Source organism: Clarias gariepinus, chromosome 17 (assembly GCF_024256425.1).
Source record: "Clarias gariepinus isolate MV-2021 ecotype Netherlands chromosome 17, CGAR_prim_01v2, whole genome shotgun sequence".
In the NCBI taxonomy this organism is placed as follows: domain Eukaryota; kingdom Metazoa; phylum Chordata; class Actinopteri; order Siluriformes; family Clariidae; genus Clarias; species Clarias gariepinus.
The window spans coordinates 377,501-403,610 of NC_071116.1; the positions used below are offsets into that span (position 1 = coordinate 377,501).

General features: G+C 43.7%; 2 protein-coding genes across 2 annotated transcripts; both read right to left on the minus strand.

The window, feature by feature from the left end:
* Window positions 1-291: 291 nt before the first annotated feature.
* Window positions 292-5,209, minus strand: htatsf1 (HIV-1 Tat specific factor 1). Its single transcript, XM_053515728.1, has 10 exons — window positions 5,140-5,209; window positions 4,403-4,567; window positions 3,960-4,176; window positions 3,569-3,616; window positions 3,299-3,453; window positions 3,036-3,199; window positions 2,841-2,937; window positions 1,066-1,155; window positions 831-968; window positions 292-659 (listed from the first exon to the last, which is right to left on the minus strand). The coding sequence occupies exons 2-10, from the start codon at window positions 4,565-4,567 to the stop codon at window positions 423-425; spliced, it is 1,311 nt and encodes a 436-aa protein (XP_053371703.1). The 5' UTR covers window positions 5,140-5,209; the 3' UTR covers window positions 292-422.
* A 10,243-nt stretch (window positions 5,210-15,452) lies between these two features.
* On the minus strand, window positions 15,453-25,213 carry LOC128505643 (adhesion G-protein coupled receptor G4). Its single transcript, XM_053476173.1, has 17 exons — window positions 25,193-25,213; window positions 24,854-24,993; window positions 24,594-24,723; window positions 20,694-20,803; window positions 20,279-20,483; window positions 20,010-20,178; window positions 19,606-19,746; window positions 19,391-19,516; window positions 19,259-19,304; window positions 17,883-17,986; window positions 17,662-17,783; window positions 17,317-17,585; window positions 16,829-16,913; window positions 16,483-16,751; window positions 16,194-16,295; window positions 15,929-16,093; window positions 15,453-15,792 (listed from the first exon to the last, which is right to left on the minus strand). The coding sequence occupies exons 2-17, from the start codon at window positions 24,981-24,983 to the stop codon at window positions 15,662-15,664; spliced, it is 2,304 nt and encodes a 767-aa protein (XP_053332148.1). The 5' UTR covers window positions 24,984-24,993; window positions 25,193-25,213; the 3' UTR covers window positions 15,453-15,661.
* Window positions 25,214-26,110: the final 897 nt, after the last annotated feature.

Genomic DNA, 26,110 nt, shown 5'->3' on the forward strand with positions numbered 1-26,110 from the left:
CCAGCAACTTTTGACAGTGATGTCATCACCCCTTTGATGTCTGCTCAGGTGAGCGGTGTGTGTGTGTGTGAGACCTGATTATTAAAGAGAGATTAGATGTGATCTTTTTGAAGAACAGAAAATTTATATATCTATTTTTATTTCTCTCTCTTAAAGGTAGTAAATTACATTTAATTTCAAAAGACCATACAAGTTTTTCTATGTGAAACATTTACCAGAAAAGAAGCTCTGAATACGATTAGAAAAGAGAAACACAGAAACATAAGATTTAATTAAAAAAAAGCCAAACGCTGAAAGGAAAAACACACACACTGACTTTATTTCCATTATAAAACAGACTGTTTACACACGAGGTGAAAATTCTAACTAACACCAGCAAATTACACTGTACATCACACACACACACACACACACACACACACTTAAGACTCATCATCGCTGCCGGCCAGGCTGCTGTCAGTGGACTCCACCTCCTCCCCCTCCCCTCTTTTCTCCGTCTCCTCTTGTCTCTCCGTCTCCTCTTGTCTCTCCGTCTCCTCTACCAGCTGACGCTCTTCTGTCGCTCCTTCTCCTTCTTCTTTCTGTCGTGTTTTTTCATCTCCCAGAAAAGCTGACCAACCTTTTAACCTCTCCTCCCGCTCCCTCACCGTCTCCTCCACCTGAGAGACACACACACACACACACACACACACACACACACACACACATTAGTGAAAGCAGTCTTAATATACCAAGAGGATGCTAATTACTGACAAGCGCCCCAGATTAATTTTACCTTTGTGTGTGTGTGTTTGTGTGTGTGTGTGTGTGTGTGTGTGTGTGTGTGTTACCTGGTAGTCAGTGACTCCGTCCCACAGTTTAGCTGCAAGCTGTCTCCCTCCAAACCACCGCGCGTTCAGTGTAGACACACACATGTCTGCCTCCTCCGGGTTCTTAAATGCCACAGAGGCCACGCCGTCAGGGTGTCTCTGATACACACACACACACACACACACACACACCTCCTATGAACAGGGTGCTTTATCATAAACAACACTCAGCAGGTGCAGCAGTATCGACACTCACATCGAATATGATGACCTTCTTCACCTCCCCGAACTTCTCACACTCCGAGCGCAGATCGTCTCGGTACTCGTTTAACACCAGAGGATCCTCCTGAGGACGGACAGGTCACACAACATCGCAGAGCATCCCAAACACACACAGAGCTATCCCACAGTGCCCCCTGGAGGCCGAGGGCTGTTACATCATGTGTGAGTCACTGATCTGATTCATTACAGACTGGCTGTAGAGAGAGTGTGTGTGTGTATTAGGGCTGCACGATTTGGGAAAAATGTCATATTGCGATTATTAAGGTCAAAATTGCGATTTACGATTGCGATACGATAAACAAGTGGTATGACTCAACTTGCTTGTTATCAAGGAAAATCCACCCACATTACTAATAATGCAGAAATTTAAATTTCTCAACTGAGATATAGTGTACAGTGCAATCTAGCAACTATGAACAAATGAACAATGTTTTCTAATTAAAACAAAATTGTACAAATTTAAATAACAGTAACATCTTTACATTATTGAATTAAATTACATTAAATTAACTTAAAAACTTAAAAAGTAAAAAGTACAGATAAATAAAACAAATACCCATTTAATTATTATAATTTTTTTTTTACACTTTGTCCCAAAACAGGGACATTTAAGGAGGATGTAACATATACTTTAGTGGTATTCTTATTAAATCACTCACCATTTTTAATCTAATGATGAAGAAGAGATTAAAGGAAAGAAAAGTGTCCTTTAAACATATTAATTTTAGAGTCATACACTCTCATACACTGTATTTCCATTTATTCTTAAATAAATCTGTTAATAGCTGTCCTCTCTAACATACGGTTAAGTAGCTTTAAATATGAAAAGATTAAATTAATTTAACTCACCGATGGCCAAATAAAGTCTATGCCCGAAGCACTGTAACCTAGTCCAGTGATTAACACCCCCCGCGCCCCCGCTTTGGCGATGTTCGTGCCGTTGTCTGTTGCGACTGCGACCAAACCATCCTTACCGGGGTCCCATGCAGCCAGTGCCTCTCTCAAACCCGCGGCTACAGTGTGTTCTCTGCGGTGTGATCGTCAGGGAAATACGATGTTTGCAGGCAACGGCTTTTCAGTTCAAACTCATTGTGCGCGGTTAGGCTAATATATGTCTCGGTCGTCCTGCTTGACCAAAGGAGTTAAAAAGAATTTCACTGCAGTTATTTCAAGTTGAACGTCGCTACGTCACTTACTGAGACTTACAAACACATCTGTAATAATGTGTTGTTTTGTTCTGCTCACACTGGGTTGTGCTTTGTTTGGTCTTTTTACTACTCTTGGCTTTTACCGCCATGCATTTATCATACTTTTCTGTGTTGCTTCAGGTGCTGATATAAATCACCTGATGTAGCGACTTTAGTTTTGCCAATTTTGCGCAGTTCCTCTTTCTGCTTAGTGTCCGATATCCTGAAACCAAAATATCGCCAAATAACAGAGCTTGCATTTTTTCTGGGCACAAGTTCAGCGTCGGTCTCTTCTGTATCCATTTTCTTCCGTCTCCACACTGCGCTGCGGAAAGTCACGTGGCCACCAGCACGCGCGCTACACGAGTCTGACTGGTTATTTTTTATTTTTGACATAAGAAATGGCCATGCAGCTCTTAGAATGAATGTCTTGTTACGTCCGCGAACGCATTTGTTTATTTAATATAATCGCATAGGCTGACATCGCGATTGCGATATCATTAATCGTGCAGCACTAGTGTGTATGTGTGTGTATGTGTGTGTAGCCATGTTAGAGTTCTACCTCAAAGTCAGATGGGTGGAACATGTTCTGGATGATCACCACCCGCTCGTTTCTCCTGCGCGCATCTCCTTGCTTCTCAGGTCTCCAGTCGAGCTGCCTGCACACACCAGCACACACCAGCACACACCAGCACACAGATCAGACCCGAGTGGGAACCGAGAGCCAAGTCGTCAACATCAGTGAATAAAACATTACTTTTGCTGCTGCTGCAGTTTTTTGCGATACTCCTTGTTCTTCTTTCTCTTCTTGCTGGCGTCGTACTGGCCTTTCAGCTCAAAGCGCGCGGCTTCCACGTGCAGCCGGTAACCGCGCACCTCGTACTCGTCCAGCAAACGCTCGGCCAGCGCCACGGACTCTCTCTACACACACACACACAGGTGGGTACAGGGTCAGTGTGTATTACACGTGTGTGTGTGTGTGTGTGTGTGTGTGTGTGTGTGTGTGTTTCAGTCACTTACCTTCAGGTAACAGCAGAGTCCGTCTCCTTTCTGATTCCCCTCACCGTCTTTATATAATTTTATTTTATACTCCTCTGTTATCGGGTCTCGCATTATTATTCCACACTTAGACATCAACTCCACAAACTCATCAGGGGTGATATCAGGAGGGAGACCTGACACACACACACACACACACACACACACACACACACACTAATAAAGCATCTTTCTAGGTGAATACAGGGCAAACTGTAAAATATTTATACACACACACACACACACATTTACCTGACACATAAACATTTGTGTTTTTCTCCTTCTCGATGTCGAACCAACCTGCACATGGGGGAACAGAGGGGGAACAGAGGGGCGGGTCACTCACAACCTTCACAAACTTATTTACATTTTCCTAAAGGGGTGGAGTCTTATTTCATATGCAGTACAGCCGGCCAATCAGATAAGAGAGAGTATTTACATGTCCAAGTTCTAAACACAAAGTGTGTGTGTGAAATGAAAGTGTTATAAATAAATTTTATTCTGGTGACCTATTTCTTTAATAAAATTACAATAAAAATAAAATAAAATAATCAATCAAATGAACAAATAAATGATGTAGTGTATGAATATGTAATGTAATGTAATGCTCGTATCCTGACACACCCCTGGTGTATATACACACCCGGCTCGGCTTTCCTCTTCTCTCCTTTCTTCTTCTCCTCTGTGGTGGTTCCTGACTCCGTCACCTCCTCCTCCTGTGTCTCCTCTTTCTCCTTCTTCTCCTTCTCCTCTTTCTGCTCCTCAGGTTTCTCAGGCTGAGCTTCTCCTGTCACTGCCGAGGCTCCATCCTCACTGAAGCCATAATTCGCCTGATACGCAGCGATGAAGTCCTCCGTTATCTGTGTGCGCGCACACACACACACACACACACACACACACACACAGAGAGAATTCAGCTTTTTAAACCCTGTCTTACACACGCCTCACCCTAAAGAATACATAAATAAATACATCTACATTTAGAGTGAACAAAAAATGATAAAAATGGTGAATATGAATAAAAACAATTACAGAGTGAAAAAACGTCTTTATGAAAGATGTTAAACAATGTTAAAAATGTAAGACCTTTGGAAACCAGGCCTTCTTGTCGTGGTCCCAGTCGTAGACGGTTCCGTCCTCAGGGTCCACGTACGTGTACGGATCGTCTCCATCGGCTCGTCTCTGACCGTACAGTTCCTGCAGACGGAGCTGCTCATGGAACTCCTTATTCCCGTCCGAGTCGCCGCTCATCTGCACATTTACACAAAAACATAGACTGAAAGATCCACTCACACACACACACACACTCTCTCTCTCTTTAGATGAGGTGTGTGTGTGTGTGTGAGAATCACTTCACTCCTCAGAGTTCCTGTGAACTCATCTCTGCAGATAGAATTATTTATATTATTAATTTTTTTATTTGTATATTAAATAAATACTGATATAATAACGAAACAGTAAAACCACATGAAATGTTTTAAAACTAAAGAAGCCAAACGTTATCCGTTTTATCTCCAAATACATGTTTGTATTTATTATAAATGTATAGGGGCACGAGGAGACAGCACTATAGAACTCGGTGTTATAACATAATAATAACAACAACAACAACAATAATAATAATAACAATAATAATACCCCCAGGACGCGCGCGTTAATAACTCCCACCGCCACACACACACACACACACACACTGAAGCTAAGCTAACACACAGAGTTCGTGTTAACCACACAGACACTAATGTGTGTAATCTTCTACGAACTATAAACATAAATATTACAATAAAACTGTAACTGAGCGGATAAACAGGCAGCGCTTTTACCTCAGTGCGCACTAGTCTCGCGCTTTCTGTACTTCCGGTTTGTCCGCCGCTGTGTTCGGTCCTGACGGAAACCGCGCGCCGTCTCTAAAGTTCCGTGTTGATGATGAAGCTCGGGGAAAACAATAGTTTATTTATCTATTTATCTATTTGTTTGTTTGTTTGTTTGTTTGTTAGCTTTTTTTTTATTTCCGCAGTATTTTTTTCCTTTTATTGATTTTGTACAATAGTTTACAGGTGAGACAGGGAGCTTAAAACAGATAAGACAAGATCTAGAGCAGAACTACTGGAGTAAATCTAGAGAGGAATAACCCTCAGAGTCCAGAGAGAGATGGAACAGGAGACACTTAAAGAGCAGGATTTAGGAATGTGTGTTCATCATTTTCTAGACCTTCTATCAATCTGATCAGTTTAAGGACTGGAAGGATTTGATAAAGTGACACATAAACATGGTGAAGGAGGGAATGTTGGCACTTACAGCGAGGAATGTGGTGTTTACCCAGAATTATTACAGAATTAACACTGGAGTCAGGATTATACACAGAGGAAAGAATATTATAATTAAAAGAAGGAATATTAGAGAAATGGACTGACACCCAGCTGTGGACATCAGAGCAAAATCACCTAACAAATGGGCATTGAAACAATAAATGATAGAGAGTTTGTGTGTGTGTGTGTGTGTGTGTGTGTGTGTGTGTGTGTGTGTGTAACCAAGGGCGTAGATTTGCTCTGGACATTGGTGGGGACCTATGACTACAGCCGCCCTCCCCCCCCCCCCCATTACCTGCCCCACCCAACATCCCGTTAACAGAGCCAGGTTTTTAGTCTCCTGAGAGTACTGAAACTCCTTTTAGCTTCAGCTGATGACACCGGGGTAACTAAAAGCAGCTTGACAAAGGTTTTAATGTGATCAAATAGACCCCTCGCCTCCACTGGCATTCCTCTCATGATAGTAGCCACTTCGGTTCTAGATTTGAAACTGTATTTGGACTTGAACATGTCTAGCTGAACCTTTAGAGTCTCCCTGTTAAGTTCTGGATACTGATCAACAATATCATCCACCTCTCCTGTCAGAAGAATGTCTTCCAGGTCTTTTCTGAGTCTGAGTGTGCAAATCTCGAATCAAATCATTAATGTTTGCCAAGTCAGTGAATGAATGCATTTTAAAAACTATTTGTGTGAAGTGGATTGTCTACTGGTGAACTGTCAACTAAATTCTAGCCATGGCAATATTAGTATGTACCACATCAATTTCCTCCACAAGACTGATTTCTGACAAATAGTCCTCATTAGATTAGGAGAACTGACAGGGATGATATTTATACTTTAACATTTAGCTGTTTAATCTGCTGTTAGTTTTAAGTCCATATTCACAGGCTATAGCCTGTCCTGCTAGAATGAATGTGCGTCAAAGCGGTAAAAAACAACAACAACAAAAAAACACTAGCATTAACGTTAACTGTTGTTGTTACTTTGATGGACTTTGATGGATTCACTAGCGAACTTGAAGTGACTTACTCTTTTTTTGGAAAAAAAGCTCCTTATGTCCAGCTTCTGTTTTTGTTTTCATAGCCTCTTACATGATAGCAGGGGAAGGCAAAGCCAATCAAAATGTTCATATGTGTTTTGGGGGCGGGAGGACTCACGGACAGAACGTGATTTACCCCTTTCTGCGTGTCTAGGTTAATTTTGACAGCACAATTTTTTTTTTAAGTGGATTAAATTATGGGTGGGGACCAGTGGCGGACTGGGACAATAATTCAGGCCGGGAATTTGACTCCACTCCCAGGCCACCTCTGCTGCTGCAGTCACCACCACCCTATTTATGTAATCTACTGGACTGATAAACTTGTAGGCTAACTCTATTATTGTAACAGGTAGACTACCAGATGCAATATAAATGAATTAAAAAATAGCCCTTAACAACTCACTAGGAATACACCATTTATACTACCAAACCAATGACAAATTTTTTAAAAGAGATAATAAGAGACACATTCACATGTTGAAATATTTACATTTTATGTATTTTCAGTGCTCAACTCTAGTATATCAAATGCATCAGAAACACAAACACAAATAAACTTAACAAAACCTATGACAGCGTAAGTAACAGATAACAATGTTTACTCAATTATGGCATTATGTGGAACAGACCAGTAAGAGTAAACAGTAAGTAATTAGCACTACTAGTACACCAGTAGGCGTTTGAATTGGGTGATACTTAAAAAAAAATCTAAATCCTTAGACTGTGGACAGGCAAAATAATCAAAAGAGATATAAAGGCTTTCACTGTCTCCTTAATCTTTCCCTGAATCCTTCTCTCTCTCACTCTGCACATGTAGTTGCTCTGCAATATGAAATAAGCGTGTTCAATAATCTGTATTTATAATTGTGCAGCCATCAGTTGTATGTCCCCAAAATCACAGTCCTACTACTGATCTTATAAATCATAAAAAGCACATGTTGTTTAAAAAGTATAGCCTGCTGCCTGCATGTTTAGTTTTGCTTATCTTTAACTTTACCTGAAGGTCCCTGCTCTGACTCACACGCTGAACTGTCCACCACCTCTAGCTCAACAGCAGGAGCATTTACAGCACTAGTGCTACTGCTGCTTCCTTCGTCACCTTTTCAGACGAAACGAGACTTGACACAGCACAGCAGCACTTACATATTGTTGCTCGTTTGTTGGTTTAGTTTTATCGATAGTGATGATCTAAGTGATTTGGATGAAACTGGTTCGTCTGCCAAATTATTATAAATATAATGTAAATGTAATCTTGACCGACCTGTTCCCTTACTGGCGAACATGGCTGGGATTTTGCAGCAGCTTGCTGCGTCTGCGGCCAGGGCTTTTTTCCTTTTTTTATACGCTGACTCTCTGCTCCTCCTTTGCGCTTACGCTCCATTTTTTTTGAACGATTTAGTCAGAGTGTCGCTGACGTTGGGTCATGTGATGTGGGAGTGTAATTTTCCCTCCTGATCTTCTAATCTTCCCCTCCATTGCCTGATTCGTAGATTGAGAGATCCGTCAATTAATTCGTAGTTATACACCAGCCTATCACATGCCAGGCTGATCGTCTGCACAGCGGCAGCCGGCAGGCCAGAACGACCGGCAGGCCACCGGGAAATGTCCCGGTGCTCCCGATGGCCAGTCCGCCCCTGGTGGGGACATTTCAATGGTTGGAGGATGTTGGTGGGGACACATCCCCTCTGTCCACCCTAAATCTACACCCCTGTATGTAACCCTCTTTATGTGCTCCCAAACGAGTCTCTGCGTTGTGTTAGGTGTGTTAAGAAGGGAGGACACGACGATGGCTGGATCGACAGCAGGGCGGCTCTCTCTCTTTATTTAGTTGCTTTTTCCAACATCAGGCCTCAGTTGACAAACAGGCAATCTTCTCATAAGAACAAAACAACTGGGGCTAAACAACAAGCTCAACAATTTAGAGAAGGGGCCCCATCACACATTTACCTACACAAGATAAACACAGCTCCCTCTAGTGTGTGGAAGCCAATATTACATCTTCCCTACATCCACCCCCTCTTTGGCTGATGGCGTCCCAGTCATTCACCAAATACATAAACCCCTAAGACAAAAAAGAAAGTCAGCTTAAAACCTTAAGATTTTCGTTTAACTGTAGGTGCGGGGTGTGCATGTTTGTGTGTTGCTAAGGCAGAGCTTTCCCTTCTTTACTTTAGCCTTTTCCCACACTTTCTTTCCTCTCTCTATCTTCTCCTTGTCACTTTCACTTTGGGGTGCATACATCTCCAAGCAGAGTCTATTTGGAGGCTTTCTTTCCCGCCCAGGATACCTCCGTTCTGGCGCTTTAGGTTTGGAGGCTTTTGACAGTGTCTTATTTTCGTGCATCTCCTTTTCACTCAGTGTCTCCTGCAACTGGTCCAAATCATTTTTTCCTACCTCCACAGCATTAGATGAATCCATGCACGTAGTCTGTGTTACAGCACTACTTTCCCTCTCCTCCGCTGCCTCCAAATCCACCTGTTCTGCCTCAGAAACACTTGACCTGCTTTCACACATTTCCTCAGTGTCAGACTCTTCCTGAGTTGGATGGGACCGTTCTATTGGGAAAAACATACACTGGGACAGAAGATTGCGGTGAACCACTCTTTCCCTGTCACCGTCTTCAGGACGAACAACATACACTGGAATTCCTGGCTGTTTCTTAACCACTACATCTGGACATGGTTCCCACCTATCTGTCAGCTTCTGCTTCCCCTCAACATAACACAGTTTCACCATCACTCGATCACCCGTCTGAAACACATCACTCTTGACTTTGATCATAATGCCTTTTCTGTAGATTTTTAGCATGCCTCGGCATCCTATCTGCTTGATCATAAGCATAGGTCAAGCACTCCCGCAGGGTCTGGACATATTGACTGTATTCACAAGGATCTTTTGTAGTTGCCAAACCAAAGATGTGATCAGCAAGAAGTCTGGGGTGTCTGCCATACATCAAGAAGTATGGGGAGAAACTAGTTGAGTCATGCTGTGTACAATTGTAAGCATGCGTCAGCGCATCAACATATTTATGCCACCAAGGTTTTTGATCAGGATCAAGAGTGCCCAAAATGTTCAAGAGAGTTCTATTAAATCTCTCAGTCATCCCATTGCCCTGTAGTACGGGCTGGTATGTGTCTTTGTAATTCCATCCAGCTTGCACAACCACTTCACCACTGCACTCTCAAAATTGCGACCCTGGTCTGCATGAAGTCTAGCTGGAAAGCAAGGGCGACAGAAAAAAATCCTCCACAGCACCTTTGCCACAGTGGTCTCTTGTGGGGTAGGCCTCGGCAAATTGTGAGAAATGGTCGGTGACCACCAGAACATTGTCTATTCCCCCCTTGGACTTTTCCAGGACAAGGAAATCCATACAGATGAGTTCCATAGGGGCGCGAGTGTAAATGCTCACCATCGAAGCCCTATTTCCAGCTGTGGGAGTTTTTCCTCAGACAACATTTTTTCACACTGCTTACACCAGGACTTTATTTCACCACACATTTTTGGCCAAAAGAAACGCTCCCGGAATAGACTTAGGGTGGGCTTAAAATCCAAATGGCCAGAGTCATCACGAAGACTTGTTTTAGCCAAAGGTCGTAGTTTTTTTTAGCAAGATAAGCTGAGCAATGGACCTTCTCTGAGCATCTCTAACTTGTCTGTACAGAATTCCAACTCTGACCACTAACCTCCTCCACTCTTTTAGGAGAAGCAGTGTGTGTTTTCCAGTGTTCAACCACTCATCTCGTCTTGGCTTCTGGTTGAATGTTTTGTAGTCTAGGACTGCCCCAACAACAGGATCCTTTTTCTGGTGTCTCCTAATCTCCAGCTTTGTCATTGCGGGAAGTGCATCAGTTCCAGCTCCCTTAAATTGATCTTCAAGCTTGTTATCCTCCTCCATAAGCTCACCTTTGGTTGTTACAGTCCTATCATGTTGCTTACTATCATCCTCTTCCTGCATCCCACATTTGGTTTCACTGTCCTGTTCTTGCTGCTCTGATGAGGTCCACCATGGGCAAGACTGAGGGGCTTTTGTGACTTCTTGGCTGGACATCCTTGACAGAGCATCAGCATTTGAATTACACTTTCTTTGCCTATACTTAATGTCAAAGTCGCAATGTCTAACGCTAATCGGCCAAAAATGCTGTTTAAGACTATTGATCGGTTGCTAAATCCCCAACCTACCCAATTTCCTGATCCATCTGAGCAAACCTGTGAGGATTTTCAAAATTTCTTAGTAAACAAGGTACTGGATATCAAGGCTTCTATTAAGCCAACAACGTTTGATTTCCCATTATGCAGTTCACCAACAGATAGGTTAACTTCTTTTCACCCTGTTTTATGGCGTCAGATTTATGTCAGAAGTCATGAGCGCGTAAGACATGCTCACGAGCACATTATGTTATTTCACACGCGCAAAAATGAACCTTCAGCTAGCATGATAAAAGTACTCACGCACAAATTCAACAACCGGGAGGTGTACAGGCAGCTGCGCGCGAGCGCCTGGCATACTCTCATAGGTTAACTCTGCTCGCGCAGTGGAATCCTGCTCGCGCGCAGCGGGCTTCTGCTCGCGGAACGCTGTTTTGCTCGCGCAGTGGATTTCTCCTCGCTCAGATGATTTCTGCTCGCTCGAGTCTAGATGACTTTTGACAATTTGGGGGCGGAAACCAAGGAGGGCACTGACTCTCTTATGATTGGTCACTTTCATCGTAATCACACCCACAGGGACATCCTTGTACCTTGATTGACAGCTCTCATTACAGGAAGGCACGGAGTTGGGTTAAGTTACCACCGAAGAAGAGTGGGAATTAATTTTCTAATATACATAAACTGTCTATCCACGTATAAAATGCTGCGCAGATCATAGTTAAATCAATTACCATATTTTTGAGCAATAAGTAACGTAACTAGCTAGCCTATTCGTTCTGTAGCTAACGCCTTAGCCAACACTTGTGATGCTGATCGCCCGACACTCATTTTAAAACTTGTAATCTTTAAAAACTGCATCTTAGACAACTAACATTAGGCTAACTAAATCATAACATAATTGTTTTCACATGTAAAAGTGCTATTCTTACTGACGCTGATTTAATGCATTTGATTTTGCAGGCTAACACCTTGTCCCTTATTGTATTTTTGTGTGGATCCAGCTCATCTTGCCGTTTATAGATGCCGCCATTTTCTCTTACATCTATAAACGGCAAGATGAGCTGGATCCACACAAAAATACAATAAGGGACAAGTGAAAAAATATGGTAATTGATTTAACTATGATCTGCGCAGCATTTTATACGTGGATAGACAGTTTATGTATATTAGAAAATTAATTCCCACTCTTCTTCGGTGGTAACTTAACCCAACTCCGTGCCTTCCTGTAATGAAAGCTGTCAATCAAGGTACAAGGACGTCCCTGTGGGTGTGATTACGATGAATGTGACCAATCATAAGAGAGTCAGTGCCCTCCGTGGTTTCCGCCCCCAAATTTTCAAAAGTCATCTAGACTCGAGCGAGCAGAAATCATCTGAGCGAGCAGAAATCCACTGCGCGAGCAAAACAACGCTCCGCAAGCAGAAGCCCGCTGCGCGCGAGCAGGATTCCACTGCGCGCGAGCAGGATTCCACTGCGCGCGAGCAGGATTCCACTGCGCGAGCAGAGTTAACCTATGAGAGTATGCCAGGCGCTCGCGCGCAGCTGCCTGTACACCTCCCGGTTGTTGAATTTGTGCGCAAGTACTTTTATCATGCTAGCTGAAGGTTCATTTTTGCGCGTGTGAAATAACATAATGTGCTCGTGAGCATGTCTTACGCGCTCATGACTTTTGACATAAATCTGACGCCATACTGTTTCCTCTGAACAGCTCGTTGAGCTCGTTGGTAAAGTTAAAACATCCAGCTGTGAGTCTGATGTCATTCCTACTCGTCTTTTTAAGGAAGTGTTTGTAGCACTGAGTCCAGCCGTAACAGCTATCATTAATAATTCCTTGGTACAGTAAATGGAGTTGTTCCAGTGAGTTTCAAACATGCTGTGGTTCATCCTCTGCTAAAGAAATCTAATCTGAATCCATCTGTCCTCAGTAATTTTAGACCTATTTCAAAATTGCCGTTTATCTCTAAAATTGGTGGTCCATAGTCAGCTGGATTCCTACATTAGTACCTGCAATATTCTGGATACTTTCCAGTCCGGTTTTAGACCTTTGCACAGCACAGAAAGTGCGCTGTTGAAAGTTACAAATGATCTCTTGCAAGTCCTTGATTCGGGCTCTCATGCGGTTCTTGTTTTATTAGATTTAAGTGCGGCATTTGATACAATTGATCATAGTATTCTGCTGCATCTTTTAGAAAACTTGGTTGGAATTTAGGGTAATGCTCTTCAGTGGTTGGCCTCATATCTCAAAGAGAGATTATTCTCGGTGTGCATTGGGAAGTTCACATCTTCGTCGGCTCCTCTGTCATGTGGTGTGCCCCAAGGGTCTATTTTAGGCCCCCTTCTCTTTTTTCTGTAAATGCTTCCCCTCGGAGCCATTTTCAAAAAATATAATATCTCCTACCACTGTTATGCTGACGATACCCAGTTTTATCTTCCAGTAAAAACTGAAAGCAGTGCCTGTTTGAATAGGCTGCATAGCTGCTTGGAGGAGATAAAATCTTGGATGGCGTCTAATTTTTTACAGCTGAATGAAAACAAATGCAAAACCCTGATTTTAAGTAATTCTAGAAATTCATCTGCTTTTAATTTAGGGTCTATCTCTGCCACTGTCCAACCCTATGTAAGGAATCTAGGTGTTGTAGTTGACTCGTTACTGAACTTTGAAAAACAAATCAGTACAGTGATAAAGGGCAGCTTCTTCTATCTGAGATCGATTGCGAAACTGAAACAGTCTTTGCCTCATAAGGACCTAGAAACAGTAATCCATGCTTTTATTACATCACGCTTGGACTATTGTAACTCCCTCTATTATGGCTTGCCTCAATCGTCCATCTCTCGCCTGCAAATTGTGCAAAATGCTGCAGCAAGGCTTCTAACGGGAACTAAGAAGAGGGATCACATTTCTCCGGTTTTAGCTTCGCTACATTGGCTGCCTGTACAGTACAGAATTGATTTTAAATTAGCTGTTTTTGTGTATAAGGCCTTATCTGGATTTGCACCGAAATATATTTCTGACCTTCTTACTCCCTTACACCTCAAAGAGCACTCAGGTCTAGTAGTCAGCTTTTCTTAACTGTCCCACGTTGTCGCTGCAAAACTAAGGGTGGCCGGGCTTTTTCAACGGCAGCCCCCAAACTTTGGAACAGTTTGCAATGTGAGATTTGATGTAAGGTTATCAGCAAGAACAGAGAATTTATGCCCATATAGATGATCATAAAATTTATCAGTGACAGCCCACTTCAGAGCCAAGAACTCTAACTTGTGTGCTGGGTAGCGGGTTTCAAATGCCCTCAACCCCCGGCTCCAATATGCAATCACTGATTCTGTACCATCTTAAATTTGGGCTAAGACTGTCCCCAGACCATCCCTTGATGCATCAGTTTGCAGCAAAAATGGTAAACTGTAGTCGGGGTCGCCCAAAACTGGGGCTGTTGTCAACTTCCTCTTTAATGCTTCAAAAGCTGTTTCACATTCAGTTGACCATTTAAATGGTTTTCCCGGTTTAGGTGTTCCTTTTGCCCCCTTTTTTCTGCTTGCGGTCACCAGATGTCAGTGTATACAGGGGCGCTGCCAATGTGGCATAATCCTTAATTAATCGCCTATAGTACCCTGAGAAGCCAAGAAACCTCAGCACTTCCTTTACGTTTGATGGCCGCTTCCAGTCCCTGACTTTACTTATCTTCTTCGGATCATTACATATACCTCCTGCTGACACCACATGCCCTAAATACTGGACTTCCTTCTCCAGAAGACTGCACTTTTGAGGGTTCAGCTTCAAACCATGGTTGTGAAGTCGGCTGAACTTTCAGCCGTGCAAGGTGTTCTTCAAAATTCTTAGAGAAGATAATTTTGTCACCTAGGTAGATCAAGAGGCTCTCAAAATTCAAGTCACCAAAACAGGAGGTCATCAATCTTTGGAAGGTTAAGGGAGCATTTTGAAGGCCAAAAGGCATCCTATTAGCCTCATAGAGATCCATAGGGGTGCTGAATGCAGTTTTGTGCTTGTCACGTCCAGCCACCTCAACTTGCCGGTAAACAGATGTAATGTCAAGAGTTGAGAAGAACATTGTCTGTCCCAATGCCTCCAATGCATCCCTGATTCTTGGAAGCGGAAAAGTGACACTTCATACCCCGAGTCTCCTGAGATAGACTTCACCCCCTGTGACCCTGTACACAGGATAAAGTGTTGCATACAGTGCATATGAGTGTGTATATGATGAGTGTGTATATGATGAGCGTGTAGACAGTGTGTATATGATAAGTGTGTATATGATGAGTGTGTATATGATGAGTGTGTAGACAGTGTGTATATGATGAGTGTGTATATGATGAGTGTGTTTCTGCCTCAGAAGAACAAAATATACAGAAATCAACATTAAATTTAAATCTTTTGGATAAAAAGGCACTGACAGGATGTATAGCTGATACTACTCTGAAGTGCGTTTCTTTAATTTTTGGGGCAGTGGACATGATTAATAAAGGAAAATTAAATTTGAATTTAAATTTATTTAAATATTAATATTTATAATAGCCATGTTAGTTCTGATCTGCTACAAGCCCCATAACCACATAAACACACACTGTGCTAAAGACAAGCTTTATTGGCAGAAAAAGAAAGAGAGGAATATATTTACACTTCCCCCTTCAGTCACACTCCACACAGCACGCTTCACCAGAACTAATAATCATCCACAGTTATCACGTACAGTACGTTTATTGAGTCGCTTCACTTTGGATAAGATCTAAACGCATAGCTCAGTTTAATAGAAACAATGTGAAAAATATAAAGAGGCCACACACTAAGGCCTGCCGTGATCAGAGAACACCGCAGTGAGGCCACGCAGAAGACCAGTGTTAGGGGAAGTAAACATCGTTCTCAGGAACCTCTTTAGGGATCCAGCTCAGGGAGTGTGTGCAGTGTCCTCTATCCTCTGGGAGCGGAGTGTGTCCTTGAGACAGGAGGAAGCTCTGATGATACACTGTGCCTGCACACACACACACACACACACACACACACTGATCCAGAGGAACTCCAAGACTTTTTTATTTTTTCAGAAAACCAATCTGTACCAAGTCTACACAGTGTGTGTGTGTGTGTGTGTGTGTGTGTGTGTGTGTTACCCAGGTCAGGTCTGTTCACTGAGAAGTGGTGTTCAGTGCAGTGTGAGGAAGCAGAGGAGCTCTGAGTTGAGTTGGATTTGTTGGATCTGACTGAAGCCACAGTGGGGAAGATCAGCATCGGAGTGTGTGTGGGCCTGTTAATGACGGGAGGAGTGTGACTCCATTCTGAGAATGAGAAACACACACACACACACACTTTAATTCCTTCTCATTTATCTCAGCCCTTGGTGTTTGTACTGATCTCTGATTGGTTGGTGTTTGGTACCCGAGTGCTCCCGCAGTTTGAAGCGCCCGAAGCAGAGGTGGACTCGCCACTGGTTACGTACATTCTCCTTCATCAGACATTGAAAAACGAAAATAAAAAATCCTGAAAAACACAAACATTTCACCTGATTATCTGTTCACTTTGGTAACATCTCAATCACACACACACACACACACACACACACACACACACACTTATACATAGCTCTGCCACTTTGTCACACCTGTAACTCTCACCTGTTTAAACGCTGTAACTCCTGTAACTAAGCCCCGCCCCCGAGCGATCTCACCTTGCAGGCTGTTGAGGATGGAGAAGACGTAGAGCATCGGGACCCTGGCGTTGCCCCAGGTAAGGAAGGCGGTGCTCCAGGTGAGTCCGAGCAGCAGAGTGAGACTGGAGACACCACGCAGCTCCTTCATAACTCCGCTCTGCTCGCTCGCACACGCCCGCCTCACCTGCAGCAGGACCATTAAGAACACGGACACGTTCACCAACAGAATCACCCCCACCACGCCCACCACACACACGTAGAAGACCATGGTGTCTGACACCCAGCAGCTGCACAGAGAGAGAGAGAGAGAGAGATGAATGTGTTAAATCGTGTTAAACGCTGTATTAAGTGTAGCATTTCTCACCACTTCTCCGAGGTGATGTAATGCAGGAGTCCATACGAGTCAGGTTTCACCAGCAGCACCAAAGAGCAGATCAGCAGAGGAACACCTGCAGTGTAAAGACTTACATCACATGTGTGCTACTGAGGGGAACCCGAGCACACACACACTGGTGGACCAGCAGCAGGGTTAGGAGCCACAGGAGCAGGAGGAGGGCACCTAGCTAGGGAGCATGATCTTTTAGGGCTCCTTAAAGTGAACAGTAGTGAGGAAGTTTTTCAAAAACATCACAGATCACTATTAAAGCACAGTTGAAGCAGTTATGGAAATGCAATTCAGCGCCTGGCCTCTGATTGGCTGAGAGATGAATATTTTTTAAAATACATTTCATTTTAAAAGGTTTCAAAATTTGTGCTCAGGTTTTAATTATTGAAGTAATTATTACAGAAATAAATGTATAAAACAGTAATAGTGATAATAATGACGCTGATGAGGATGACGAGATGCCACACCCCAGCCGATGAAGCAGAATTTGAGGATGTATGAAGGCACGTAGGCGTTGAAGACCCTAATGAGTGCAAAATACATGTTCACTGCCTCCAGGAACATCCAGGTGAATGAGGCCAACAGGAAGTAATGCTGAGTGGTTGCCACAGCAACACAGAGGGCGTCCAGTTCAAAGGAGGAGAGCCAGGAGTTACCCAGGTAAACCAGATTGAGACCGAGCAGAGCGATGGAGAGGTTCAGCAGGATCTGAGATGGGTAATCACGCCTTAACTTCCTGTGTGTTAGAAGAGTGTGTAAGTAAAAGTGTATGTGTGTGTGTGTGTGTGTGTGTGTGCGTGTGTGTAACTCACTCCAGCAGTGAGTAGGTCAGCACCGTCACACCAAGAAAAAAAGACGAGACACCACACCCTGTGTATGTGATGAGGGTGAGGATTTTCTCATTTGTCTCATCAATGGGCGTCCTGGATATGTCCTAACCAGACACACACACACACACACACACATAAACATTTTGGAGAAATCCTATCAGGATTGTGTATACTGCTGAGTGCTGAGCAGAGGAATTGATTACCAGAAGCACACCAAAGTGTGTGAGGTGATCACACATACAGGTTGTGTATTTCTGAGTCGTGTTGTGTTTCCAACACCCACTGGGGTTCCACCCACCAGAACCACCTAACACACACACAATCAAGATTTAGGTCAAGAATAATAACTAATATTCCTGTGAGCAGCAATTTCCGGGGTCCAAGCACCCTGTGTAATGAGCCAGTTCTCTCTATGTCCAAATATCAAACACACACTCCCATGATTGCGTGAAGGGGCTGGAACTTGTGCGGGAGGTGGAGCTTTTGGGGGTTGTTCGGGGGTTCGGGGCTTATAACAGCTTATAATTGGACTCATAACAGAGTCCTGTATCAGGGATTTCAATGCACATGTGGGCAGTGATGGAGATAGAGATACTTGAAGGGGTGTGATTAGGAGGGACGGAGCTAAACCGGAGCGGTGTTTTGTTATGGGATTTCTGTGCTAGTTATGGATTGTCTATACTATGTTCGAGCATAGGGATGCTTTAAAGTGTACTTGGTACTAGAGCACCTCAGGCTGAAGGTCATTGATTGATTTTGTGATCGTATCATCTGACTTGAGGCCGTATGTCTTCGACATTTGGGTAAAGAGAGAGGCATCTGGTGGTGATCTGCGCCTTACGTCTAGGGGAGGCCCCTGTCCAAGAGGCTTTCAGCAGTGGAGCAGCAGTGGCAGTCGCTTTACCACATTGTTGTGACAAAAAGAGAGTTGGGGCAAAAAAAAGGTTAAGTTTTCAATCTACTGGTCAATCTTTGTTCCGACCCTCATGAGCATTGGATCATTAAAAAAAAGGACAAGATGGCAGATACAGTACAAGCGGCCGAAATGGGTTTTCTCAGAAGGGTAGCTGGTAGAAGGGTTTCTTGTTGGAACTGCTAACCCTCTGACCCTACTTTGGATAAGCAGTTGAAGATGGATGGATGGATAGTAGCTTAACAGTAGCTTACTGTTGTCTGTAAAAACCCTGTAGATAGTCTTCCTTAGCTAGGTCAATCTGTCTTGTCTCTGCTAGCCAGCTAACTAGACCTCTTGGTTAGCTAGTTTAGTTTCTCTGTTAATTTATGTTGTAAATTTATGTTGCATGTATGACCTTGGTCCTGGAGGAATGTTGTTTTGTTTTATTGTGTACTAACTGTATATGGTTAAAGTGACAATAAAGCCTACTTGAACTTGAACTCAAAGCTAACATGTGAAATTTATACTGAAATCAGATTGGCTGTTTTTAAATTAACACAGATTCATAAGTCATCAGATTGGCACAATAACGCAGTATGTGTTAGACTTAACAACAACAACAAGAATAATATGAATAATAATATAATAATGATGATGATGATGATGATGATGACGAAGGCTCACTGTGCTTGTTGAAGTCCCAGTACACACACTGAACATCTCTCCCGAGCTGTAAACATATAGAGCGAGGCTGATTAGTGAATAACAGGTATCTGTGGTGATGAGACGTGAGTAAGTGTGTGAATAGACACTCACTATGTTGGTGTTGAGGTGTTGCAGCATGATGACGACTGGAACCTTCAGGTTTCTAATTGGCTCCTCGCCGTTAATCAAACTGGCAGCTATAACGTACGTGTTTAACACCTTCTCACTCTCACAGTTCTACAGGCACAGAGAGGAGGAGGGGTCACAGTGGGCTTCGTCAGTGGGCATGATGAGTGGGTGTGGTCAGTGGGTGTGGTCAGTGGTACCTGGAAAAGTTCAGGAACTCCATAGAACTGAAACTGGACATAAGGATTACTGTTGTAGTTTGGGGGGAAACTGGCATGTAAAGACGGCGGGAGAGAGATGAAGGCCACAGTGCCCTCAGCTGGGTCCTGATTAATATACACCTACACACACAATAGCACAGTAAAGTGATACGGTCATATGGTTTCCTCTGCCAGGAGATTAAGACCTTCAACAAACACCAAACACACATCTGACAGAAACCAACACAGTAATGACTCTGGAACAGAAAGTGAATATGACTTTATACGAAATCTTTATCAAATAGAGAGACGATTAGTGTGTAATTTTTGTGTTTAGAGAGAGAGAGAGAAAGAGAGAAAGAGAGAGAGTGTGTGTGAGTGTGAACGTGTGTATGTGTGTGTACCACTGGATGTGGATTGTTGGTCATCTCTGTAACTCCAAACGTCAGATTGTTGGATTTCTCCGTATCGACATCGACCACAGACAGGGCTAACGCTGCAGCCACCACGCTAACAGAGCCATTACTCAGCTCAGACATTCTGTTTCCCACTGTCTCTGTGATGTTCAGAATACTGACACACACACAAACACACACACACACACAGTCAGGTGAGCCTGTTAGCTGAAGGTGGTGTCATGTTAGCTTGTGCACTGCTGCATTGTGTGTCTCACCAGTTAGTGAAGGGATGGAGGTTGCTCTGCGAGTTCAAGATGTCTGATGTGATGTTGATAATGACCTGTGCAAGGTCAAAGGTCATGACTGAGACATTCAGCACCACCTTCAGTGTGTTTAGCACCAGCCATAGGTCCTGCTCGTCTAGGGCGTCACTCTCTTTCATTATGTCCACGATGATGTTTAGCACGTCTACCGCGGTGTCTGTGGAGAGACATCAGACATCCTCACCAGCTGTGTCCCAATATACACTCCTGCACTCCGCTCTCTCACACACGCCACAGCATTAGCTAGCACTGTAGAAACTACAGAAATAACCCTGCACTGCTAACTGGTTCTCTTGTGTTGCTCCAGTGTTCACGTTAACTGAAGGTCAGTAAGAGGAAGTGAGAAACAGTCATGTGAGATCTTCACCATTAGTGACTGTGATCTTCTCCAGGTCAGAGAGGGTCTTCACTAAAGTGGGACAGTCCTGCAGGTTCGGCGCCATCCACACTGCACGGCTCGTCACCGCACCCAACAAACTGTACACCATGCCACAGACACACACACACACATGCACGCATGCACACACACATGCACAATCATTTATGCTATTAATTAGCAAACTCATCAGCCAACAATCCCTTTATTTATCTAAATACACACAAAATTACACAGAGTGAAACCTTTTAAATCCCACAAAGCCCTGTGTTACGTTTTAGTTCTAACACTGTACAAATGGCCCTAAATCTCCTGGAGGTTATATCATTTATATAATTGATTATATAAAATAATATAAGCGTTTCGCAATGCTTTGTGAAAAGTAAACATGCTGCTGTGATGTTCCCTTTCAAAAGCTACACTCGATGCTTTGTGAAACACTATGGGAACGCTCTCCTCATGAACGGTTGTTGAAGCATGTGTGTCAAACACGCCAAAGATTTTGGCATATATAACCTCGGTCAGGTGACGGTATTTGATTAGGTGATCTCCACACTTTCTGTTTTCAGTGTTTGGGGGAAGAGCAAGCTATCCTCGAGCTTATGGGAGCACGTGAGTATTACGATTTTCTCCCCATTAAAGTCCCTCGCGCCCAGCCTGCCGTCTTTAAAATTAAACCACGAGCCGCAGCGCATTTCTCGTGTGCAAATCTGGCGGAAGCGCACGAGACGGAATCTTCCTTTTCTCTCGCTGTCTCTCGCCGGATCATGAGCCTTTTACCGTCCACTTCTCAAGCGCGCTTCGGTGCTTCTTGTGAAGGGGGGGGGGGGGGGGGGGACTTTCTCTCTTGCTTCCGGGGAGATGGAAACTATCACTTCAGAGAGCTGCTCTAGTGATGAGCGAGCGTATTGGTTGTTGTTAGAGGTGGTAACGCGCGGTCTAACACCTTGTTTGCCGTAAAAAAAAAATTGCAGCTAAAAATTGAAAAATAACAATAATAAGAACCCCCCCAAATGCTCAAAGTTAGACGACAGGTTTCTGTCAGGCGGCTGGAGGAGGGGCCTCAACGATGGCCCCTTTCCTTCTTGGCAACTTCCTTTGATAAGTTAACTCTTTCATGGAATAAGCCGTATTCATCCTATGTGCTATTGACATCGATTTGTTCGAATGTCGTTTATGCGAAAAAGCGCAGTTTAATATGATGATGCCCCAGAGTAAAAGAGACGCTTGCGGGCTATCTCTCTTCTGGGAGCTCATCCTCTAGAAGTTTCCAATAAGGAATACAGACTCCTTCCTGGCACCCACAGGAGGCCATGGTTCAATCTATGCCACCACTGGTGTTTCAGGGAGCAGCTGTCTCCAGAGAAATGTTAGGTGTTGAGTTCCTTCCTCCTATGTTTCAGGATGCTGAACATCCAACACACCCATCTAGCCGAAGTGTCAAAATTTGTGCACATTTTTTAGAGAGGCTGGCAGCGGGGAACCTACTGCCAGGTATGTCTCTTTAGGTACGAAGCACTGTGGAGGACCAGCACCCTTAAGAGGCTGTGGTTCAATCTCCGCCGTCATTGGTGTTTAGTAGAGCAGCGGTCTCCAGTGAAATGTTAGGTGTTTGGTTCCTTCCTGCCATGTTTCAGGATGACGAACATCTAACCCCCCCAATTTAGCCGAAGACTTGTGCCCCTTTTGAGAAGCTGGCAGTGGGCAACCTACTGCCAGGTATGTCTCTCTAGGTACAAAACAAGATTCTGACTTTGCTGAAAAAAGGGGCCATAGAACATGCTCCCCTGCCAGACAGACAATCAGGCTATTACAGCCAAAATGATTGTTTCTCAAATCCAACCAGAGGATTGATTTGTGACAATCGACCTAAAGAATGCATATTTTCACATATAAGATGTACGGATGCAGCCCTGGCTCTATAATTTCAGGACATCCGTATCCTGACTTACACAGACGACTGGCCAATTCTGGCTCAGTCTTAGCAGCTTGCGCTTCAACATCCAGATGTCATCCTAGCTCACTTCAATTCTTAGGATTGAGATTCAACGCCACGGAAAGCGTTCTCTTTCTTGCTCAAGTACGACATATTAGAGGGATTCAGCCGCAATGCGGGCACAGCTGTCTCCTGCGCTCGTCGAATCCATTCTTACCCTAAAATACCCTAAAAGAGATCAAACCAGGGGATTTCTTTCAAGGGCCAATCCCCAGAGGCAATAAGGGTAACGCGTCGAGCGCTTTGAACCCTTTCTATGTGGTTTTACTCTGGGTCTCACTTTAGGTCCGTGTTGTCATCACAAACTGCTTACGACAGACGCTTCCCTTACGGGCTGGGGTCTGGTCTTAAATGGCTGTCCAGTGCCATTGGATCTGGAGAGGTCATCTCCTCGCGTTGCACATCAATTGCCTCGAAACGATGACTCTATTTCTGGCCCTGAAATACTCCCTCCAGCAGCTGATAGTGCGGATGGACAACACTCGGTAGTCTCGTAAATAATCGCCTGGGCCGACTGTGCTTGCGTCGCTGGGAAAAGCTAGTGCACCAGATTCTGCTTTGGGACATAGTTCCTGTCCCTCAGGAGGATTTACATTCCAGGGCATAGGAATATGATAACTTGCTGTTAAGGCAAGCTGAGACACACGGGGTTTGGAAACTCCACCCCGAAGTAATCAGGCGTAGCTCACTCCACTAGGCAGCTGAAGGGCAGCCGCCCAAATATTGTCACATTGGGTGAGAGATGCTATTGCCGCTGCCTACGAGGCGCGTGGTCACACTTTGCCTTTAGGATTCAGGGCTCATTCAACCAGGGGGATTACCTCATCAATTGCATTGGCAAGAGGTGTCCCCTTGCAGCAAGTGTGTGATGCGGCAGGTTGGTCCTTTCTGCATACATTTGTCAGATTCTATAGTTTGGATGTCCATGCTGATCAGCATCCCAGCATCCCAAAGTTATGTCGGAGACCTCCTTGGCTATTGTGCGCACACTATACAACCTTGGGGGTCCAGACACTTGCGGCGAAGTTGGTATTCTCCTTCCCATAGCGTTTTTACGCAGCATCTAATGTAGCTTTTGAAAGGGAAGGACTCGAGTTACTTTGCTGTAACCCTGTTCCCTGAAAAAGCGGGAACAAGATGCTGCGCTTCAATGCCGCACTGCAGGCGTGACTGGACATCCTTTCAGACAAAATTGACCTGAGGATGTTTCCGGTTCATGACTATTTATAACCTGCAGGTGCACCTAATCAAATGATGTCACCTGGCCGAGGTAATGTATGCCAAAATCTTTGACGTGTTTGCCACACATGCTTCAACAACCGGTCACTGGGAGATCGTTCCCATAGTGTTTTCACGCTTTTTAGGGAACAGGGTTACAGCAAAGTAACCCGAGACGTTCTACATGAAACCCTTCCAGTGTACATGTACATGGCTCCAACCCACCAAATACAAACATGAGTGGAAACACGTTTTCTGTGTCTATAGGCTTCTGTGTCTCTCAGTGTTTGTGTGTGTGTGTGTGTGTGTGTGTTCACTCTTCACTTCACTTGTTAGAAAAATGAGCTATAAATTCACTACACACACTGTTTAACTGAGAAAGCTCTCAGAGACAGACACGTCCGTTGTGTCTCATGGGATCATGTGTATGTGTGTGTGTGTGTGTGTGTGTGTGTGAGAAAGTCCTGATCATATTATTCATGAGTCATTAGTTGTCAGATGGCAAACACACGCATCTGTAACACTCACGCTGTGTTTACACAGGACTGTAACTGCAGCACACACACATTCACAGCTTTAATTTTTACACAAAACATTAACCTAGGACAAATTAACTAAAATTTAATGATGTGTGTGTGTGTGTGTGTCTGTGTGTGTGTGTGTGTGTGATGCGGTACCACTGGCGTATTACTGTTCCTGTAGAATTTAGTTCACACTGCTGTGTGTGTGTGTGTTGAGCCTTCGTTCTACTCCAGGTGTAGAGTCCCTGACGAGTCTGCTGCCTGTGTCGAGGACACTGACCAGGGTCTGACACACACACACACACACACACACACACACACACACACACACACACACATCAAGTTAAACTAACTTTAGCAGGAGTAAATGTTAGTAATACTGGGTAATGTATCATGAGTGTGTTGGTGTTGTGTACAGATGTGTGTGATGTGGATGTCTTCCGGCGCAGCGTCCAGGTCCAGACTCCCGTTGCTGTACGGCTCGTCTAACAGCTGATGGATCTGCTTCTGCGTCTTAGTAACATTTAAACACGATGTCACCAGCATCTGGAATTCACTGAAACAAGCAAGGTGTTAATCACGTTCTCTCTCTCTCTCTCTCACACACACACACGCATACACACACACACACACACACACACATACACTGCTTTCATCACACAGTATATGAAGTCCAGCAGAAACATCAAAACAGACACACAGAGGAAATAAAAAGCGTCAGTCAGATATTTTAAAGCTGAAATGAAATTTCCTACCTCTGTGTTAAGATGGAAGGAAAACCCTGGAGGAAAGAAGAGAGAGAGAGAGAGAGAGAGAGAGAGAGAGAGAGTAAAGACCAATCACACCGCAGACTGGATAGAAGAGTTAAGTGTATGGAGGACTAAACATGACATACTGTAATTGTAAGTAAATAAATAACAAATATAGAAATAAATAAATAAATAAATAAATAAATAAATACAGTATACCCTGGACAATTACTAAATGTATTCCTACTTTTGTTTATTAACATATTTCAAGATTTATTTATTTCTGCATTTCCACATCCCTACATGTGTTTACAGTATTAGTCGCTGTATGCTGATGAGGTAGGCGGTCCCAGCCCTAGGCGAAAATCTACTTAATAACATTTTATTTCTATATTTACTTATTTAGTCACACATTTATTTATTTATAATTATGTCATGTTTAGTCCTCTGTAGAGGTGAAGGAGTTAAGTTAAACTCGTACCACACTCATATTGTCTCTGCACATCTCCCAACTGGAAAGAAAAGAGAGAAAAAATGAGTCTCTGTCTCTGTTCATCCTCATCATCATGCTCTTACCTTTAATACATACAGCTGACCTTTGCATCACTGATCCACGTGGTGATGTTAATCGGAAGTTCAGCACAGACATTCCTTTAGTAGAGAGAGTTTCATGAAGCTGCACACACACACACACACACACACAGAGAAAAAATACAAAAACATAATTTTTTCCCCACGTTATCTTTCACCATCCCTCACCGACATGAGGCTCAGAATGTGGATTGTTTCTCACCCAGGTCTGAAGAATGTGTTCTGGATCCTGCTCTGATTCTGTGATGGTCACGTTCACACTCACTTTAAAGAAACTGTCTATAAGACACACACACACATAAGCACACAAACACACACAGACACTGTAATAAT